General features: G+C 37.5%; 1 protein-coding gene across 1 annotated transcript in view; it reads right to left on the bottom strand.

Annotated features, from left to right (window-relative positions):
- PDGFC (platelet derived growth factor C) overlaps window positions 1-22,803 on the bottom strand; it is a 210,500-nt gene that overhangs the window by 39,539 nt on the left and 148,158 nt on the right. Inside the window, exon 3 of the mRNA XM_002716942.5 lies at window positions 21,386-21,566. Within this exon, the coding sequence (XP_002716988.1) occupies window positions 21,386-21,566 (181 nt within the window). The remainder of the gene's footprint in view (window positions 1-21,385; window positions 21,567-22,803) is intronic.

The raw sequence follows: 22,803 nt of genomic DNA, 5'->3' as shown, positions 1-22,803 counted from the left end.
TTGACTATGCATGGCAGACACTGAGCTAAGCATGACATATTTAATACGCACAGCACTGGATGATACAGTTTTGTTGTTCACATTTTGTGGCTAGGAAAACTAGGGTTACTATAGGAATCCAAGCCAGATCTGAAGCACTTAGGCCCCAAGAATACAACCCCTATGCAGTGAGGACAAAGAATCTTGGCCAGGAGCTACAGACACCTTGGTAGTATACAAAGTCTTAAAGCAGTAAATAGTATTGTTAACACGGATAATGTCATTTGTATCAGAAAACGGTGTTATATACAAGCACCCACAATGGTGTGCTAAGTGTAGCCAATGGCAGCTTTAGCTTGAGCCTATTTTAATTTTGTTTCTTTGGCTTGATCTGTTCTTAGCCTTGAGGTTGCTGATACCATCAGACAGCTTCAGTAGCTTATCTGGTTAGACCTCAGTCACTCAGTGGTCTCTTTCCCTGACATCAGAGTGTTTCCACATTAGAAGAACACGCTGCAATGTTACAAAGTAGAATATATGACATGGATTCTCTGCAAAGAAATATTAAGGCAATTTAGACAAAATTTTAGACAATAATTTTCAAAAGAACACATCAGGAAATATAGTTTAGGATATGGGAGAATTTAAGAAATAAAACAGAGGGTGGAGGGAGCAAAGGTAGGAGGCAGGAAAGTGGTAGGAGATTACTTTGGTGAATATCTAATATTTTTATAAGACCCTCTGATTCTCATTGAAGCAAAAAATACCTATTTATACATCTTCGTCTGGAATTCTTCACAAAGGAGACTGCTCTAGTAGAGAACTTACTCCAAAATTCAAGTAGCCTCCAATTTCCCATGATATTATCTATAGCTTATAAAATGAAGTTTAATCACAGGAAAAATTATGGAAGAGGAGAAAATTGGATTAAAGGTCTTCATTTTGTCAGGTATATTGTTAGCTACTTTGATAGACACAGAGAAACAATTGTCAATTGCCTTTCTTTTAACCACATGCACTGAACATAAATTTTCTGATGATGCAAGGCTATTCAATATCATGATGGAGTCTCAACAAAGGTCAAGGGAAAAGTCATTATTTTAACTGACTTCAGGTAACTGGCCTGGTTTAGTCTCCTCTCCTACAGGTGCAAAGGATACCCACTGATGACACCTGTTATCTCATCGAATGCTATGCTGACTGAATGCTAAATTGACCAAGAGATGTATATGTTTTATGTGTACATATATATCTATATATTTATTAGTTGTACTTCCTATTATAGTTACCGAGTTATTTAAATATTATGTAACTCAACAAAATACAAGTCATTGCCTCTCCGAAATTGAGACAAATGCTTTGAAAGGAGTCTAAATAAAACGAGTTGCTATAAAAATTGCTGTTAAATCAGGTATGAGAAAGGGAACTGTAAAATGTAGAAAAAGAGAAAAATCACAAAAAATCCTAGAGGAATTCTGTCCTTGGAAGGCATCTTTTTAATTTTGTTTAAAGAAACCCAAACGGAAAGTTATCATTAAAGGCATTATGAAGGTGATTCTTGAAAGAAATACAACAAAACTCCAATCAGGAAAGCCCTACTTATAAGAAAAAAAAAAGTACTGACCTAAATTAAGGGCAGCGAAATGAAAGGTTTAAAAGTATAAGAATCACAGTGGGTATTTGGTGCAGCAATTAAGTATCTGCTTTGGCATGAGTGCATCCATTTCAGACTGTCTGGTTCTAGGCCTTGCATCTGATCCAGCTTACTGCCAATTCATACCTCCAAAGGTACGAAGTGAGATGATGTCTCAACTACTTGGGTCTCTGGCACCCATGTGAGAGACCTGGATTGGGTGCAGATTTGCTGACTTGGGTCTGGCCCAGCCCTGATTTTTGTGGGAACTTAAGAAATGAACCACAAGATGAAAGATCTTTTCTGTCCTTTTCTGTCTGCATTCAATTAAAATAAACTTAAATAAATAAATAGTTCTTGAAAATAGTCTATCATTTTTATAATTGTCCACCTGGATGACTCAAGTCAATCTGAAGAGAAGCTACCAATTCAAGATATGTTCATGAGACAGTGTCCATGAAATTCTACAATTAAGATAAATTTGAAAATATCATATGCAAATGTCTTTTGCTTTGAAAATAGTTTAACTTTTATATAAAATACTTACATGTAATATGTAAACATTACCACATACCATACTTGTTGGAACCAAATTATACATTTTGAATGAGAATATTTAGTAGCACTAACGTCATCAATCTATTCTGGAGAAATGAAGGGCTTTTTAAGCAATCAGTTCTGCATCTTGACATCAGTTTAAAGCTATAGATTGTATCTTGGGCTCTCAGCATCTGGAAACTTCATTAATCTCTGTCTTGGAGGTAGAAAAGCCTTATTCATGGATTTATTTATAGTGACTATTTATGTTTCACACATTCACTTTGAATCCCACATCAAAAGGAATGATTTGTGGGATTATTTTTGATTCTGTAATCTTTAATCTATGAGAGATGTTCTGCTTTAGACTGTAATATTGGTTCTGCACCACGGTATAGAAGTTTAGACGAAGACTGTGAGATCACTTAGTTTAGAATAAAAGATTCCCTCCTTAACTAAGTTAATATTCTGAAAGCATTTCATGACTTCAGAAAGTATAGATGTTCATTGTCTTCTTATTCTTGATTAATTTTTAAAACTAAGTAATAATCAAGTATATTTCTGACTCTTATCAAAGTCTTTTTAAAAATATTTTTATTTAATAACTCCAGTAGTGCTTTGCATTTATTTATTTCTTATTGACATAGGCAGATTGTATCATGGTCACTTTCCAGGCTGTGGAAACTGTGTATACTGTACTGTATATACTCACCAAGGACGCCACTGTTGGGGACAATTAGGTGGAGAGTACACAGGACCTCTCAGTATTTGCACTTACAAATGTGTGTCACTTTACAATTATCTCAAAATAAAACCCTATAAAAGTTCCTAAGCTATATTCTCTGAGATTCCTGTCCCCTAACTAGAAGGGGGTTAATCGCTCATGGAATCTACAAAAACTGGGATGATGTACACAAACAAACCAGTACAACAGCAAGTGTTGAAGAAACCGCATATATAGTGCTGTCATCATTGAAATGTGTAGTGGCTACGGTTTGCACATGGTTTGACCCAGAGTTTCACATGCCCCCCCAGCGTAATAGTACAGAGAGGTGGGGGTCTTTAAGAGGTGGGCCCGCTGGATGGTGATGAAGTTATTCAGGCACCATCCTTTTGGAGGAATATAAGGAATCAGGTCCCACATGAACGTGTTGTTACACAGCCAGTTTGGCTTTCTGGCATGGTTTCTAGTTTCCATTCTCTCTCACATGTGCTCCCTTCATAGGTGCCTGCTTACCCCTCATGTCATAATGTAGCTAGGAGCACTGGCCAGAGGTTGGAACTGTTACTTGGACTTTCCAGCCATTAGAACGAGCTAAAAAAAAAAAAAACACCTCTTTTCTTTAAGAAGTACCCAGCCTCAGGTACAGGTATTTTGTAATAGCAACACTAAAAGATGAAGATAACTGACTTTTTAAAACTGACTTAAAGAAAACTTATAATTGAATACAAAATTACATAGACAAGTATCTCTAATTCAAATGAGTGCTTACTTTAAGCAAAATCATCTCTTACCACAGGCTCATAGTTTATTAAGGGAATCACAATCAGATGCAAAAAGGCACTACAAAAGAAAACTCTAAGGATCACATCTAAAAACTATCTGAACTCAAAAAAGTTAGAATCCTTAAGTTTTTGGGTGACACAGAATTATGACATGCTCTTAATGCCAACCGAAGCTTATGCCAAGGCATGGAAAACACTGAAGGGTTAGTAAAGCCCTCTTATGTCATAAGGAATTCCACTGGAAAAGAAACATAAGCTGAGATTAGGAACAGGGAAAGCAATTTAAATATGCAAGAAAAATGAGCATCTTTCCAACTAGTGTTGTTCCACTAATAGCCTTTAGTGGAATGTACCCTTCTAGCATGCAGTCATACAATATTACACTTTTTTCAAGTTGGAGGAGGACACTACGTGGCCTGGAAGCTTAAATTCAGCAGTAGCACCTTGCAGTAGATCGAGTCTGAAGGATATTCCCAACTGCAAAACAAAACAAAACACTGACTGCCTGGTGGACCTGAGAATTTTTTCTGTTACTTCTATCAGTAATGTGTCACTTGTCATATTCCAGAAAGAAAGGGATGCCTATGTCAGAATGTTTGAGATGACTTCTAAAGGCTCACCCAAAGGATGCGTCATGTATTTTAATACCTCCTCACTCCAGAATTGGAAGTCAAGTTTTGGCATGCTCTGTCTCTCTCACACTTCAGTGTCTTGCATTCTTCTTTCTCTAAAACAACTAATTACACTTAATGCTGTTTCATTAAATTATAATACCCAGCAGCAAAGCACAGTTTTGTTTTTCACTCAATCAGAATGTTATTCCAAAGGAAAAAGGCATTTCCTCTTCTAGTGCATTTAAAAGCACATACCGCAAAGGATGATTTGAAGAGTTCGGTATTTATTTCCAATTGTATCTCAGATTTTACTTTCAAGTCTTAGATAATTGTTAATTTCTAATATTTCTCCATAAGAAAAAGAAGCTTCTTATTATAAACTTTGGCTTTCTTTTTTAATTTTATATAATATATTTTATTAAAGACATATGAAAATACATTGAATGGATATTATCAATCTTAGATTTCGTAATGACAAAAGCATTCTGTTTTTAAGATACAGTGTGGCGGCCGGCGCCGCGGCTCAATAGGCTAATCCTCCGCCTAGCGGCGCCGGCACACCAGGTTCTAGTCCCGGTCGGGGCGCCGGATTCTGTCCCGGTTGCCCCTCTTCCAGGCCAGCCCTCTGCTGTGGCCTGGGAGTGCAGTGGAGGATGGCCCAAGTGCTTGGGCCCTGCACCCCATGGGAGACCAGGAAAAGCACCTGGCTCCTGGCTCCTGCCATCGGATCAGCGCGGTGTGCCGGCCGCAGCGCGCTGGCCACAGCGGCCATTGGAGGGTGAACCAACGGCAAAAGGAAGACCTTTCTCTCTGTCTCTCTCTCTCACTGTCCACTCTGCCCGTCAAAAAAAAAAAAAAAAAAAAAAGATACAGTGTGGCTTAAAATAGAAATTATTTACTATATTTCATATTTTAATATTTATAAGTTACAGATTGAAATAGAAACAAATGGGAAGTAAATTCTCAACATTTTATACAAATTAACATTAAAATTTATATTTTTCTACTTCAAAAATTGCATCTGTATGATCTAGAGTTCTGGAACTTCGTTTTTTTTTTTTAAAGTTTTTAACTAACGAATGCATTTTTTCATGGATACAACCTTAGGAATATAGTGGTCTTTCCCCCATACCCAACCTCCCACCCTAACTCCCATCCTACCTCCTTCTTCCTCTCCCATCTCCTTCTTCATTATGGTTCATTTTTAGTTTGATTTTATATACAGAGGACCAACTCCATGTTAAACATGGATTTCAACAGTTTGCACCCATGCACACATAGAGTACAGTTTGGGAACAAAATTTGCAGTCGATTCTCATAGTACAACACATTAAGGACAGAGGTCCTACATGGGGAGTAAGTTCACAGTGATTCTGTTGTTGCTTTAACAATTAACACTCCTATTTATGATGTCCGTGATCACACGAGGCTTTTGCAATGGGCTGCCAAGGCTGCCTTTTGTGACCACAGACTCCATTGGTATTTGAAAAAAAAAAAAAAAAAGATGTATTATATATATATATTTGAAAAGCAGAGAGAGGGAGAGGAAAAGACACAGAGAGATGCCTTCCATCTACTGGTTGACTCCCCAAATGACTGCAATGGCAGGGGCTGAGCCAGGCCAATGCCAGGAGCCAGGAACTTGTGGATCTCCCAAGAAGTTGCAGGGGCCCAAACCCTTGGGTTATTCTCTACTGCTTTCCCCGGGCACATGAGCAGGGAGCTGGATCAGAGTGGAGCAGCCAGGACTTGAACTGGCATCCAAATGGGATGCCATGCGCCTTTTAAAGGAGCAAATGATAGCCATAATCACTCCACAGCCTGAATAACTCCTTGCAGGGGAGACACACAAGGAAATTTCCTATCCAGTATTTTTCTAATGGCTATGCTTCTAACTTAAACAAAACCTGACTTACTAGGGTGGTAACACCTACACAGAGCTAGGGCCTGAGCCCCGGGGTCATGACCCAAAGACCATGGTCCCAGAATCTCCCCCTCAGTTGTCTCAGGCCCTTCATGACTTACAGGTAGCCCCACCCGGCAAACATCTGTTAACGGATTCCACATATATATCCGAGATCTTCAAAAAGTTCATGGGAATACATATTTTGAAAAAACTGTGCAAGGATTTCAAAACACTTTGCACCAAAATAAATTTACCTTTCCATGCATCTTCCCACAAACTTTTTGAAGGGCCCTCTATTAGCCCTGTGAGTCCCATTCATTTGAAATATTTATCCATGCCTATTGGTTTTGGAAACTAAACACAAATGGCGTACGATCAGACTAAAAATGCTATGTGTCTTATGCATTCAGAGCAATGCACACGACAGCTGACTGGAAGGAGACAACATGTTCACTAGACACACTTGCTTTCTAATTTTACTTTCCTGTTTCTTCTATGAAATTTAGTCTGCAAAGTTACCCGAATAACACACAATTCTGGAAACTTTGGCACTGATAAAATCTCCAGGATATTCACACTAAAGACCCGGATAATTTTTTAGTAGTGATGGATTTTACTGTCGTATGTTCAGCTTCTCATAACTATAATGACACCAGAGGCAGCTACCTTATAAGGAGCAAAGGTTTATTTCAGTTCACAATGATGAAGGTTCATGTCCAAGATCAGAAAGCCCCACTTATCAGCCTCTGATGATGGTCTCGCTAGCAGATTCCTAAGGTGGTGTAGAAGTTTGGATGGCAAGATGTAGGGAGTGTGCACATCTATCTATATCTACCTGTGTCTTGCTTATAAAGTCAGCAGGATTCAATCACATATGTCTATTATAATGACCCAATCCAAGCTAAAATCACTCCCTAAAGACTCCACCTCTGAATGCCATATTTGGATTAAATTTTCACTTTCTTAGTACCATTAACATATGACTATGGGGTTTAAACTCCTAGGTAAGATCAGGGACCAAATCATATTCAAATCATAGTAACTGTGTGACACTTGACTGCATTTGTATTTGTACTTGGTTTTTACATTGTTTACATAGCAGATGACTTTTAAAGGACCTTATGTCTTAATTGTGTTTGCATTTTAAAGGTAAATGTGTGGAAAGGGTACAATTTAATTCTCATTATGTATCACTATAGTTGTTGACTAAAACAACAACAAAAACATGGAAAATTCTACCACAGTTTAATAAATTATCAGTTTCAAATTTTCCGTTTCATCACAATCAACAGAAAGAGTATTTAGCTATTTTTAGAGGACAAGTAAGATGGTCAAAGATTTTAAATTTGCTCTTGTCATTCTTCAGTGACTTTCCTCATATTGGCCAAACCAGTCCAGAGGCAGCCTGGACTCTGGCAATCTGGAAATCAGGGGAATTCTAAATAACATCCTCACGTGTATGTAGGTAGGTGACCTTCTCTGAGTTTTCATCTTGCAACATCATAACAAGTCCAGAACCTTCTGTATCTTTAGTTCTACAGGTTTATGCACTTGTTTTCGAAGAGCTGAGAGTATATACCTGTGCCTTTCAACAGGAACTTCTTCAGACTTACGCAACACTTACTGTACTTACCTTTTGTCTTTGTTCTAAAACTGTCACAGGATGTAAAAACTGAGAGTTACATATCTAAAATCAGGTTTTATAGGAATCTTAATACATTAGTAGTATTACTCCAAAAGATAAATATTTACAGACAGTTTAAGAGGCTAGCATTTTCTCAAATGAATGGGTGATACAATGAGTTACTGGGTTACACCTACCAAGGATAAGGAAGGAAGCACAGTTAGTGTGCCTTAGATATGACTAGACATAGCACTAATATTAAGGCAGAGTTCAAGCTATGCTAAATCACTAGTCACTATCTGGGTCTTTCTTACATTAATAAAGGTAAAACATATTACTAACATAATCATCCAAAGCATCTTCTAAGGAGATTTTTTTTGTTTTGTTTTTTCAAGATTTTCATTTATTTACCTGAGAGGTAGAGTTACAGACAGTGAGAGGGAGAGACAGAAAGGTCTTCCATCTGCTGCTTCACTCCCCAAATGGCCACAATGGAGCCAGGAGCTTCTAACGGATCTCAAACGTGGGTACAAGGGCCCAAGAGCTTGGGCCATCTTCTACTGCTTTCCCATGCCATAAGTACGTAAGTCCAGAGCTGGATCGGGGGAGCAGCCAGGACTGGAGCCAGCACCCACATGCGATGCCAGCACTGCAGATGGAGGATTAACCTACATGCCGCAGCACCGGCCCCTACCAGCTTGCTTTCATCTGACATGGGAGGGTAATCCATGAGTTGTTGCTGAAAGTCAGTCACCAAGCAGGGCATCTGGCACTTTCCATGTCATTAATATATTTGTGCAGTTTCTGGACACTATTCTTTAAAAGATTTATTTGAAAGTCAGGGTTTTAGAGAAAGAGGGAGAGACAGACAGAAGTCTTCCACACACTGGTTCACTCCCCAGATGCCTGCAATGGCTGGCGATGAGCCAGGCTGAAGCCAGGAGCCAGAAACTTTGTCTCTATGTCTCTCACAGAGGTGGCAACGGCCCAAACATGTGGGCCATCTTTTGCTGCTTTTCACAGGCCATTAGCAGGCAGCTGGATTGGAAGTGGAGCTGCCAGAAAACGAACCCGCACCCATATGGGATGCTGGCCTCACTGGTGGCAGCTTTACCTGCATTTCCACAACACTGGCCCCTCTGGATAAGTTGTCAATAAAATATAAAGTGAATTGCTAATAAGGGCAACAAAATATGAATTCCCTAAGTAAGGAAAAAAAGATGTAAATTTTAGTTCTGTTCTCTCCTGAAATTATTAATTATAAAACTAGCTTTTAAAATTCACAATCCCTTAAGGCTGAAGAAGATCAGAAGTGAGCCAACAGCAATAAAATCTTGGAAACTAGAAAGGAGGCTGCTATGTGGCATTGGGTTGGTGGATTTGATAAAGCTTGGGGAGGGCAAAGCCAAGAGGCAAGTTGACAGACATGAAAGGACACCTAAAAAGCGCTGGGGTTCAGTGGCAACCTCAGGTGCTCACAGAAGTGGTATTGACAATGGGGTTGGAAACAGGAGGAAAATATGTTAATGAAACTGTCAGACTCCTCAGATCTGTTTACCCTCTTGGCAGAAGACTGACTCCCTGCTCAGATCTGTTGCCTTAACTCAATAAAACTGAAGATTTATGAACTGGGAAACCTCACTAGAGTTGGCAGTGGTGACAGGATTTTGATTACGATGGTATGGAGGAAGTAGAGATGAAATTTTTATACTTAATGCTGAGACTCTTCATATTAATCCACTCAGCTCCAGTTCTAAGAACTGGGAACCAGGATTTAAACTTCCAGAGAACAGGTTGCAGCAAACAGTAGATTTTCCAGGAATGGACCCATCTAGCTCCCCACACAGTAAAGATCCCTCATCAAATATCCGTTTAAGTTTCAAAGTTAAATACAGGCATTTTCAGTTATTTCAGTTAGAAGGTCTCTCCATGCTCGATTTCCTCAGTAAATTCATGGAGGTGTTGCTCCCCTCTCGAGCAATGAAATGAACTATGAGAGAAGACAAGAGATCCAACAAGAAGGCAATGCCAGAAAAGGAAAGAACACCCAGGAGGGTAGAAAAAGGGTGAGGTCCCAAGGATGAGCGTCGTGCAGCAATTCTAAAGCGCTTTCTACAATCATATGACTTTCCTAGAAAATCGAATGTGTTTTATGCAAAGGAACAGTTTGGGGATGATTCAGGGGTACAATGTAACACCAAGCCAATCAAGAAAATAACACAACTCCAGACAAAACAGAAGAAGGGAAGGAAAGAAAGTGTAGTCCCTGTATACTTCATAGCTCAGCTGTGAGAAATGATTGCATGGCCACCACAATGTAGACAATGATGTGAAATCTAACTAGGGAATGAGAGGAAGAGGTGGTGGGACAATGTCCAAGTGTATAGTAAAGGAAACGAGAGCTTCATCTTCCAGAAAGTGAAGTCAACAGACAATTCTTTAAAACAAAGAACCAAAAAAAAAAAAAAATTAAAAAAAGCAAGAAAAGCATGTTCCATGAAGTTGTGGAAGTAAAATCTGAAAAGTGAGCCTGTAGTATGAACACATGGAAATACTGGATTGAGCACCCCTAAAATGAATCTCACTGATACATAATCAAAGGACTCCTAAAGGATTTGTAATTTTGTAATGACAGAAGTGGACTGAAAAGACAGACTACTGATAATTTTTGTAGAACTTAAAAGCATTTTTCTGAAATGTACTTTTCATTTATTTAGTTTTTTTTTTATATTTCTAGAAAGAGTGACAGAGATGGTGGCAGGAGAGGCAGAGAGGGAGAAAGGGGGGAGAGGGAGAGAGAGAGAGGGAGAGGGAGAGAGAGAGAGAGAGAGAGAGATATGTGCTGGTTCAATGCCCAAATGGCTGCAACAGATGGGCTAGGAAAACTGGAGCTCCATCCGTGTCTCCCATGTGCTTGGGCCATCTTGGGCCATCTTGTTCCACTCTTCTCCTGGGTACATTAGCATGGACCTGGACAGTAAGCTGAGCAGCCAGTTTGGGTGTAGCAAGCAGCAGTTTAATTTCCTGTGTGACAATACTAGCCCCATTTATTCAAAAAGAAAGAAGTGCTTGCTTGCAAGGAGTAGAAAAAGACTTTAAGCAAAGGAAAGTCAGATGAACTGCGATTTTTATAAGTCCAAGCGCCATATTTACCCTTTAACACCACATGGAAGACTATCCAAGACAAGATGTAAGCACAAAGATTGAGGAAATGATAAAAACCTTAAGCAAATTAGATATAGAAGGAATATTTCTGAGACAATCAAGACAACATATGACAAATCCACAGTCAGCATTATATTGAATGAAGAAAAGTTGGAAGCACCTCTACTAAGATCTAGAACCAGATAGGGATCCCCTCTTTCATCACTGCAATTCAATACAGCTTGGAAGTTCTGGCCCGAGCCATTAGACATGAAAAAGAAATCAAAAGAATACAAATGGGAAAGAAGGCCGTCAAATTATCCCTGTTTGCAGGTGATTCTACATATTAGAGAACCACAAACCTCCACTAAGAGACAACTGGAACTCATTAGCTAAGTGGAATAAGTGAGTGCAAAAAAGACAAGTATCACATGTTTTCTCTGATATGTGGCAGTTAATATGGAATGCAAAAAATATATAGGGACGAAATGGACATCTTGTGATATGACAGTTCTTTGTTTATACTCCTGTGGAACTGTGCTCTTCCTACTTTTTACTTGTTGAATACTATGGTTAGTGATGAATTAAGCCAGTGAAGAAGAGATTAAAGTTATGTCTTTGCAAAAGTTAAAGAAAAAAAAGGACGGAAACAGGGGATTGAGGGAGGGAGAGAGGGAAGTACACTTATCGTCTTAGAACTGTACCTATGAAGTACATGAAATCTGTTCTCTTCATATTAATAAAAATAAAAATAATGAAGAAATGAAAGAATATTTCTTTAAAATGATTTTTAAAATATTTATTTATTTGAAAGGGAGAATTGCAGAGAGATTGAGAAGGACAGACAGAGAAATCTTTCATCAACTTGTTCGCTTCCCAGATGACAGCAATGACCAGGACTGGGCTAGGCCAAAGCCAAGAGACAGGTGCTTCATCGGGGTCTCTCACTTGGGTGGCAGTGGCCCAAGAACTTGAGACTTCCTCAATGCTTTTTCAGGTCATTAGCAGAGAACTGGATCAGAAGTGGAGCATCAGGGACTTGAACTGGCACCTACATGGGATGCAAGCACGGCAGGCATAACTCATTATGCCATGGTGCTGACCCAAAGAACATTTCTTGATGATTGTAAATGTGTTGTTTACTAAGAATATCTTATCACATAGTATAATGAAAGACTTTTCTAGAACTCTGTGCCTCAATGGTAGAAAATGCCATCTGCAAATTACAAGCTTAGTGTTGAAGAGGAAAGAAGAAAGGAATAATCATTACAGTTCCATGCATAACAGATATTGACATTTTGTACAACATATTGTCTTTCATAAGAAGGTTAGAAAAGTTGGTACAATAACACAAATGCTAAAAACTGCAATATAAGCATCTAATCTTATGAGAAAACCCATTCCTTTCACAACACTGAGAAATAAACATAGGAAACATGGGTAAGTTAGGAATTAAAAATGCATGTAGGATTTCTAATCTGCTCCATAAAATATTCACGTTTGACTGAATATAAAAAATGTCTTCAAAATCTTGTAATACAACTCACTCTTTCTGACTCAATTTGTATTTTATGGAACTCCATTGCACACCCCAAATTTCCAACAAGAGAACATTTTATATTACAGTCTCTGAAGAAAATGCATATAACTGGGCATGACTGAAGACCAAGAGAATCGTAATCTCTGACATGCGATAAAAAGCATTTAATATAAGTTCTTGAGAGATCTTTATAGTATATTTGATATTACATTTATACTAGAGATCTCCCAGTGCTTTTGTCTGATTGACTGCTTATATTTTTAACATTTTTAATTTAAGGGCTATGATCTCTGTTCTCAACAATCACCTCTCTTTCTTCTCTAAAACTTTCCAATCATTTACAGGATTATACGACTATGGCACTTACTCTCGCGCTGTTCATATACGGGCATGCATTCTCCTCCAATACAAGCTATCAAAGACTCATGGCAATATCTGACACATCCTTGGAATTTCTCAAAACAACACATGTTATCATATAGCCCTCACTAACTTTTACTGAAAGGCTTAAAGGGAAAAATAGAGGGTATATTGCGATCTATTTAATGTATACTTTGTGCACCAAACTTACTTACACAGAACAACTCTCTATCCATCAGGTTCAGGTTGCTATTCTAAATCTAAGCTTTTAAATCTTTGTGGCTTAAGATGTACTATACGAATCAATCAAGTCTTAAGGTTTCAAAGAGTCTAAATTTTTTATAAAACAACTTAAAATATTCTGGTTTACTTTTTTTTTTTTTTTTTGACAGGCAGAGTGGACAGTGAGATAGAGAGAGAGAGAGAGAGAGAGAAAGGTCTTCCTTTTCCATTGGTTCACCCTCCAATGGCCGCCGCAGCCAGCGCACCGCGCTGATCCGATGGCAGGAGCCAGGTGCTTCTCCTTGTCTCCCATGGGGTGCAGGGCCCAAGCACTTGGGCCATCCTCCACTGCACTCCCGGGCCACAGCAGAGAGCTGGCCTGGAAGAGGGGCAACCGGGACAGAATCCGGAGCCCCGACCGGGACTAGAACCCGATGTGCCGGCGCCGCAAGGCGGAGGATTAGCCTAGTGAGCCGCGGCGCTGGCCCTCTGGTTTACTTTTACCACTTCTACAGTAGTACTGGCTACCTTTTCTTTCTAATTACAAAGCATGCCATCTGCAGAATTGTTTCCTAAATAGCAGAGCTAACTGGAGTAAGAGGCATAGGTAGAAATGGAAGAGAAATATCACAATCTTCTTATGAGGTAGTACTCTGCCTATGGGGTAGAAGCTAGACTGAAAAATATATTAAAAGGCTCTGAGTTAGTCTCTGGGGCAGCTGAATAATTTCCTTGATGCAAAAATATATTGTTATCTCAAGATTACTTACATAAGTACCCAAGCATATTCTATATTTCATAAAAATGTAATCACACAATAAGTGCTTCAGATACATTATAGATATACCATACCTAAAACACCACTTCCATTCTCTAAATACAATAATAAATTCTAAGAGACAAATTTTATTAATTCCCTATAATTGTAAAGAAAAAATTTATATCGAGATCATATAAATATTCACCTATTAAAACAGTTTAATAAAATTACATGGGAACGCACCACAATTTGTTATGAAAATTTAAAATTTTTAAAAATCTTGAGTATATTCTGTCACTGATATTTTAGCTATATGACTAGGTTATGATATTTGTCTAAGTATATTTCTTTTAGGTATGTTTCTTTTTTCTCCTAAGAAAGTGAACTGATAAATTTGAAGCTTTACTTTAGAGTTGGTTGGAGTTTTTCTTAAACTGCACATAAAAGCAAATTTGGCATTCAGTTGAGACTTTTCTTTACAGGACACTGACAGTGAAATAACCTACTGGCATATGCCAGAAGGGATTAAAAAAATATCCTCCCTAACTCACTCTTCCTCCAACTGCGGTAGTCACTGAGCTGCTTTGTTCTCCATATCCTGCATAATTAATAACCACTTTGCCCATCAGTCATGCATTCCTTAATGGCACCTCAGGCATCCAGTGTCCTTCTGAACTCCCCCACAGGAGCTAGTACACAATGGCGGGAATCCTGACTTCACTCCGGACAAGTCATTCACAAAATCCTTCCGAAGGAAAATGCGTACTTGGGGCTGTAACACTTACATACTACTTGATATTAAAATTTAATCTCTGAGTATAATGCTACCAATGCATAGCTTGCAATATTCAAATAAGTACAATTTATTAAACATAGCTTTTAAAGTAAAACCGTAAGAAAGGTAGAACAAATTGGAACCAACTTAAAAGAAAATGTTTTAGTGAATGGTTGTGAGGTAAAATACTCCTCCTTTCATTCATCATCCCCTCCCTGCCTACTCTCTGTGGTAATAGAGAAAAGATATAAATATGGAGTTACTTGGTATTGAAGGCTACGTCTTTTTCTCTTGATCTAAACTGATACATTCACCAAAAGGAAAAAAGAGAGAAACTGCTTCTCATCAGAAACTTTAGATTAAAATGATTTAAAAGATGATACTCACTAATACTATTTCAGAGAAACCAGCGGTTGTTTAATCATTTTTTTTCAGTGTTAACCAGATTGGAGGGAAAAAAATGAAATACTTCAGATCTCAGAACTATTTAAAAAATGCATTACCAGAAGCACTGCACTCAAAAAGCAAAGTTCTATACATTAAGACTACTCAAAAATTCAGACTTGGATCTGTACATTTTATTTTAAAAAGAAGCATCATTTTAAAAAATCTTTTGACAAAAATATGCAGTTTTTTTTCACATTTAAAGTTGAGAAGTAAAACTTTTAATAAGGCCCTTTGATACCAGAGGAAAAGTTGTTCATTTCCACCTTTGTAGGTTTCTTAACATTTAAAAAAAAAATGGTGCTTATGCTGCAGTCTGGAGTAAAACATATATAATCCATTATAAATTTCTACAAAATCAAACAAGAAATTTTCTTTTCTTTCTGAGAGATCTGAAATGTGTTCTGGCCTCTCACTGTGTGTGGCCTCCAAACAGAAACAAGCTCGCACTGTTTTATTTCAGTTTTGCTTCATTTCTTCTCAAACAATCTCTCACTGCTAATCTACCAGGCCCCCCTTTTTCCTCTCTCTTTTAGCAGAAAGGGAAAAAAAAAGACATTATTAACTCCTTAGGAACAATCATAAAATCCCAAAATAAGTCATTTGGCAAGAGTTTGCATGGCTTTGCTTTTCATTATATATTAATGGGGCATGATAGGAAAATACCATTTCCATAAATAATTATCTGAAATAGCACTGAAATGTTAAAATTTCAAATTGGCGTAACAAATCCAGGACTATGTTTTTTTTTTTTAAATATACAACTGGCTATAACTCCAGGTAAAGACCTTAAGCTAAAGTTATGTTTAAAATTAAACTTAGCCTAAAATACCAAATTAAGATAATAAAATAAAGAGAAATTTATGTCTTATTCTAATGCACCTAGGATTAAGAAAATGATACTCTATTAATAGCGTTTAAAGGGATGTTGATATATATTTGTATATATAAGATATACATAAAATCTTTAAATATTAGATCAGTTTCAGTTTATTCAAAATAATGCCACCTCTTGTTTAACTATATGCTCCATTATCCATTTGTTGAGAGAAAGAGACTAGGTAGCTCATCTTACAAAGGTGAACATAATTTCTAATGAAAACTTGCATGGCAATAACTGTTTCTGGGAATAATAACTAATGTGTCAAAACTCTACGACTAAGACATATGGTTATCAGAATCATGGGATTTTAAATGTTGACCTGAATCAGATACCCTTTTATGCTCTCAACTGAGCTAGCAGACTTACCTTTTTACTTGTAAAATGTAAAAATGTTAAACTAAACTTTCTCCATAATTTCTTCTAAAAAAAAAGAATAATTAAGCTCACTTAAAATCTTTTTTCTATATATGAACAGATAAACAAATATGCACTGAGTTGATTATTAAAAGCATTGAAGGCTAAATTATAAAAATTAATCATTATAAAATGATAAGTATGTACTGATTTTTTTAAACAACAGGGAATGTTTCACCATTTTCCCTTCATTTACTCCCCAAAAAAGAGGAAACTGAGCAAGAACAGGACCAGAAGACTATCTGGGGGTCAGGAAACTGATTGTCCAGTTCCCTCATTTCTGAATCTTGTCCACTGTGTGACAGCCACAAAAGTAACAGACAGTACACGCGCAGTTAGCCCCACTCTACCTGGGCGTTAGACAACTCTATAGCAAAATGGCTCGATTTTTAGGAAGCCTTAATGAGCAGCTGCAATAGGTGTGGCATTGTATTAGGCACTCCTAGTAATGCCAGCAGTTAATCCACTACCAAGAACTGTGGTAACTTTTTATCAGTACGAAGTGAAGGTTCCATTGAGGTCAGTGGAGGCTCATGTGCTATTTTGCAGTGGTGAGTTTGCATCAGTGAGCCCACTGCTCCCCCTTCCTCCCTGAGCTATTGGGTGTGCTACTGTGAGGTTTATCCACAGCAAAAAGAACACAACAAATATCAGAGATGGTCCAGGGGCTTGGAGGGGCACTTGCCCCTGAGCAAATGCCACAGGAACATCTCAGCCTGCTGTCCAAGGGGCACAGGTTCTTGCTCTGGGCTTTCACTCATCTGATACATAGATAAGACTGATGGATTACTGCCCTGCTACTAAGGCTGGGGAGTGCACACAGGGAGGAATGTCATGGGGAAACATACAATGATAAATCAAAGCCTTCTGCAAGGCTTCAAATCATGACCGCTTGTCAAATTTCCATTCATCAAATTTCCTGCAGGTAGTTATTAAGATCAGGATGAATGAGGCTGTAAGGAGACATGACTATGTGGAACCAACACAACAGACAGGAGAAGAAACAGCAGTTTAACTGCCACCATCAATTTAAACATTTAAACAATCAAATTCATATGTCAATAATTTTATCACAAGTAAACTTCAAAATTAAAATGACCAAGTGGCACTTAATAGACAATGCAAGACCCTGCCTTGATGCTCTGTCTTCCCGTCCAAGCCTACCATTTTCCTACACATAATCAGATTAATTATAATACCTCCTATGCTATTTCTCACATATCTCCATTAGCTACAACCAAGCAGAGACAGACTCAACAAACAGGAAAGTGGCTCAACAGAAGTCAGGAAGGTTGACAACAGCCCACCCCATTCCACATGTACAACTTATCAAACTATTTCAGTAACGAAAGTCTCTGAAAACAGGTCAAAGCCGGTGGCTGGCAGGCTCTTCCCTATTCAAGAGAATGGAGGGGTGGGCCCTGTGGTTGGATCCCTGTCCTGTGGTCCTTTGACCTCATCCCAGGGCTCCCGAATCTCATATATGTGTACAGACTTTTAATACACCTGGCAAAGGATATTGTAAGTTAAGGTGGGACAACTGAGTGGCATGATCAACTCGGCACTCAATACTTCCTGAGAAAACATAATGAGTTCAGAGCTGAGCAAGGCACTGTTAATACTCTTTGTTTTTATTTGAACATATTTCATTTAATCCACAGGACTCCTTGGATTCTAGAACCAGGTAACTCACGTGGTTACAAAACCAGAGGAAAATGCTTAGTGGTAGCATATAGAGATTTTAGCTTTCATGGTTTATTCTGCAGCAGGATAGTAGATTCCTATTTATACATATTTAAATTGATTTAACCTTAAGAAAGCTGCTCATTTAAAATACAAATAATCATAGCTTTCAGCTTATTTTGTCATAGATTAGGATACATAAAACCTGTGTTCCTGGGCTGGGCTTGTGGTGCAGCGGGTTGAGCCGCTGCCTGCAATGCCAGGATCCGATAGCTAGTTCATGTCCTAGCTGCTCCATTTCCAATCTAGAAGATGGCCCAAATGTTTGGGCTCCTGACACCAACAGAGACCCAGATGAAGCTCCTGACTTTGGCCTAGCCCAGCTCCAGTCGTTTTATAGTGCAACAAATAGGCACAAATGGTTGAAATAACACACACAATATAAGAACAATATAGTTAATATACAACACAATTATAATTAAGTAAAATATAAATTTTTCAATTTCAGTGAGAATTTCAAAACTTCTTTGCATATAAGGGTCATCAGTATTATTCAAGCACAATAAATATTAATATAAATAGGAAAATCTAGATAACTAGTATTAAGTATATTTTATTAATATATTGTTTTAAAGATAATATCTAATGGTTATTTTTTCCAAGGTAAAAATTATGTCGATATTTATAAAAAAGAGATATAAAAATAAATGCTTGCTGGGTAAAGAATAATGCCATTTTAGTAAAAAGAAATCTAAAAGATTATATAAGCTCATAGATTTTTGGGGCAATACACACATGAATTAGACTAAAATGGTATAAATCTCAAATACTGATGGTTCTCTAGCACTACAATATTTGTTTCAAAATTTATATGTGCTTTTGAAAATAAGAACACAAAATTACTCTATTCACCCATCAGCTATGGAATATACATTCTTCTCATCAGAACATGGAACATTTTCTAGGATACAACACATTTTAGGCCACAAATCAATTCTCAACAAATTTAAAGACCGAAATAATATCATGTATCTTCTCAGACAAAAAAGGAAAAGAAGAACAATAGAACACTCACAATACTTGGAAATTAAACAACATGCTACTAAATGATCAATGGGTCACTGAAGAAATTAAAAAGGAAATCAAAAGCTTTCTCGAAATAAATGAAAATGAAAACACAACATATCAAAACCTGAGGGACACAGCAAAATCAGTATTAAGAGGAAGTTTATAGCATTAAGTACTTAACATTAAGAGAAACCTCTCAAATTAAAGATGCAGTGAGGCATCTTGAAGACTTAGAAAAACAGGAACAAACCAAACCCCAGATTAGCAGGAGGCAAGAAATAATTAGGATAAGAACAGAAATAAATGAAATTGAAGCTAAAACACACACACACACACACACACACAAAATATCAGCAAAACAAAAAAATGGTTTTTTAGAAGAGAAAAAAATAGAAAAACCTCTAGCCTGACTAACAAAGAAAAAAGGAGTAAGAACTCAACTAAATAAAATCAGAGATGAAAAAGAAGACATTACGACTGACATCACTGAAATACAAAGGATCATAAGAAACTACTATGCTGGCTGGTGCTGTGGTATAGTGGGTAAAGCTGCCGTCTGCGGTGCCAGCATCCAATATGGGCACTGGTTCGAGTCCTGGCTGCTACACTTCCGATCCAGCTCCCTGCTAATGTGCCTGGGGAGCAGCAGAGTATAGCCCAAGTCCTTGGGCTTCCTGTACCCCTGTGGGAGACGTGGAGGAAGCTCCTGGTTCCTGGTTTCAGATGGGCCCAGCTCTGGCCATTGTAGCCATTTGTGGAGTGAAGCAGTAGATGGAAGAATTTCTCTCTCTCTCTTTCTCTCTCTCTCTCTCTGCCTTTGGCTCTGACTTTTTGTAACTCTGCCTTCAAATAAATAAATAAATCTTAAAAAAAGAGAAATTACTATAAAGAAATTACTATTACTATATGCTAAAAAACTGGAAAACCCTCCAAAAATGGATAAATTTCTGTATTCGTATAACCTACCAAGAATAGATAACCTAAACAGACCCATAACAAGCAGTGAGATTGAAGCAGTCATCAAAAGTCTTTCATCAGGGAAAAGTCTGGAACCTGATAGTTTTACTACCGAATTCTGCAAAATGTTAAAAAAGGAAGTAACTCCAATAATCTTCAAACTATTCCAAAATATTGAACAAGATGGAACTCTGCCAAACTCTTTATGAGGCCAGCATTACTTTGATACCAAAATCAAAGACACGACATGAAAACTGCAAAACCTATATCTTTGATGAACATAGATGCAAAGATTCTCAACAAAATACTAGCAAATCGAATTCAAAACCACATCAAATCAAAAGATCATACATCACAATCAAGTGGGATTTATCCCAGAAATGCAAGGGTAGTTCAACATTCATGAATCAATAAATGTCATAAATCAAATCAACAGAATGAAGAACAAAAAACATATGGTCATCTGAATAGACGCAGAGAAAGCATTTGATAAGATCCAACACCCCTTCCTGATAAAAACTCTTCTCAAAATTACAAAGGCTATATATCAGAAACCAACAACCAATTTCATACAGAATGGGGAAAAGCTGAAAGCATTTCCCCTCAGATCTGGAACAAGACAACAATGTGCTACTTTGCCACTCTTATTCAATACAGTATTGGAATTGTTAGCAAGAGTGATTAGGGAGGAGAAAGAATTAAAGAGCATCAAAATTGGGAAAGACGAAGTGAAATCATTCATGTTTGCAGATGTCATGACGTTGTAGATGGATAAAACTAACACCCCACCCAAAAGCTGTTAGAATTGATAAACCAACTTTGTATCTTTAAAGTAAAAGGAATATTTAGCAAAAGAACAAGAGTATCATAAAAAATGGGTCTTCAAATATGCTAGAAAACTAAAATTAGGTTTGTTGTTTACCATGACTCAAACTGGAAATTCATTCAGAAATGGCAGTGTAGAGTCAAATTTTGACGGTGATCCCTACCTAAGAGTAATAAATAACAAAAATTTTCCTAAAGAGAAAATCCCTGTGTAATTTCCTAACAACACTAAAATGCTAATCAATAACCACATAAATGTTATAAAATATTTTATTTCATTATATTGACAAGGTATCCAAGATTGCTAATGATCTATAATGACAACATTTATAAGTTACTTGTAATGCAGTGACATTTATATGAGAATAAAAAGTCCAGGCTTTGGAAAGGTTATTGTTTTTTAGGCTTGCAGATTCTTATGTTTAAAGGGAGGTGGAGGAAAAAAAAAAAAAACAAATAGAGGACTCGCAAAAGGATTCATTAAATAAGAGGAACTCAAAGCAGTACTTACTGGCATGACAATGTTGTAGTGGATGCAGAACCCTGGTTCAGACGGAAAATATTCATCAGATACAAATCGTATCCTGATCTGATTTCCTTTAGAAATCTGCTTTCCTGGTACAGAACCAGAACCACACCAGCGTCCTAAGACAGTGCCATCACTGGGTTCTTCAACTTCTACAAAATCATACCTAGAAGAGTCAGGGAAAAGAGACATAAAGTCATGATCTATTGTTTTGACAAATCAAATTCCATATTTCTGAATGCAATGAAGCAATGAATCAGTTAGTGAGTTATCCCAAATTTGGGTAGGTGTAATTAAATATTCCAACAAAGAGAAGCAACTGAAAATGAGTCACCAACGAAAGACATAATGGGTCTTCAATGTAAAGTTCTCTAACTTTGCCACAACAAGTTAGAAATTTAGCAGTTATTTATTTTAAAAGTCAATAGTTTTGTATGGAGCACCTTATATATGATGTTCAATTCATGAATTACACAATGAAATTTTAAGCTGGACATGAGAGTCCAGTTTTAATTTCTACTGTTAGCATCCGTTACTTTACCACAGTTATTTTATCCGCAGCTGTGACTCCAGCCTTCCAGAGTCACTTCATTATGTACACACCTTTCACATTTCACTTTACACAGTCCTGGGTATGCCCCGCTCTCAGTCATCTTTCTCTTTTGGATAAACAAACATTTTAAATGTTAACCGTATATGTGTAAGTGGCCCATCTTCTTGGTTAGGATGTTAAAACCTTGAAGAAGGTGATCATTTCATACATACTTCTATTTTACCTTGCGCTACACATCTTAACCAAGGAAAAACTAATTGTTTTGAATAAATGCTAACTTTGGTTTGGAAGGTTTTTAAACAGTGGTACTTATTTAGGACAGTATTTCCCCATGAGAGAATCTTTCAGAGAGTTGTAGAAGCATTTTAGGTTGCCTCAATGATTGGTGGTGGGAAGGGTACTACTGATGTGGTGGGTGAGGTTCAGAAACACTTACCATTGGAAAGTCCCCCAAACCAGTATTTCACCCACCATGTCCCCATTGCCTTCCAGATACTTCACTGGGTGTTTCATATAGGGGAAACCACTCTCATTCATCGGAGTCCTAAGCCCAACACTATGTCATATATAACCACATATGTCCTTTACACTTTCAGTCTAAGCTAAGTTTTCCAGAAATAAAATCCAACAATCAAATAAATTGAGGTAAGTTGCTGCATTTCATATGGAGCTTTACCAAGAGTTACTCTTTTGGAAAAACACGTCACCAGTAGGAACACTGGTTATACTAGTCGCCTCACAGACAAAACAACTTGAAAATTCCTATGTGTATAATGGCTGTCATGTTCACAATGATTCTACCTAAAAAATCATTTGGGGAGTGAACCAGTGGAATGGAAGACCCCCCTCT

Source organism: Oryctolagus cuniculus, chromosome 8 (genome assembly GCF_964237555.1).
Source record: "Oryctolagus cuniculus chromosome 8, mOryCun1.1, whole genome shotgun sequence".
Taxonomy (NCBI): Eukaryota; Metazoa; Chordata; class Mammalia; order Lagomorpha; family Leporidae; genus Oryctolagus; species Oryctolagus cuniculus.
Note: the sequence above shows the minus strand (reverse complement) of the source record. Positions and strands in the feature narration are given on the sequence as shown.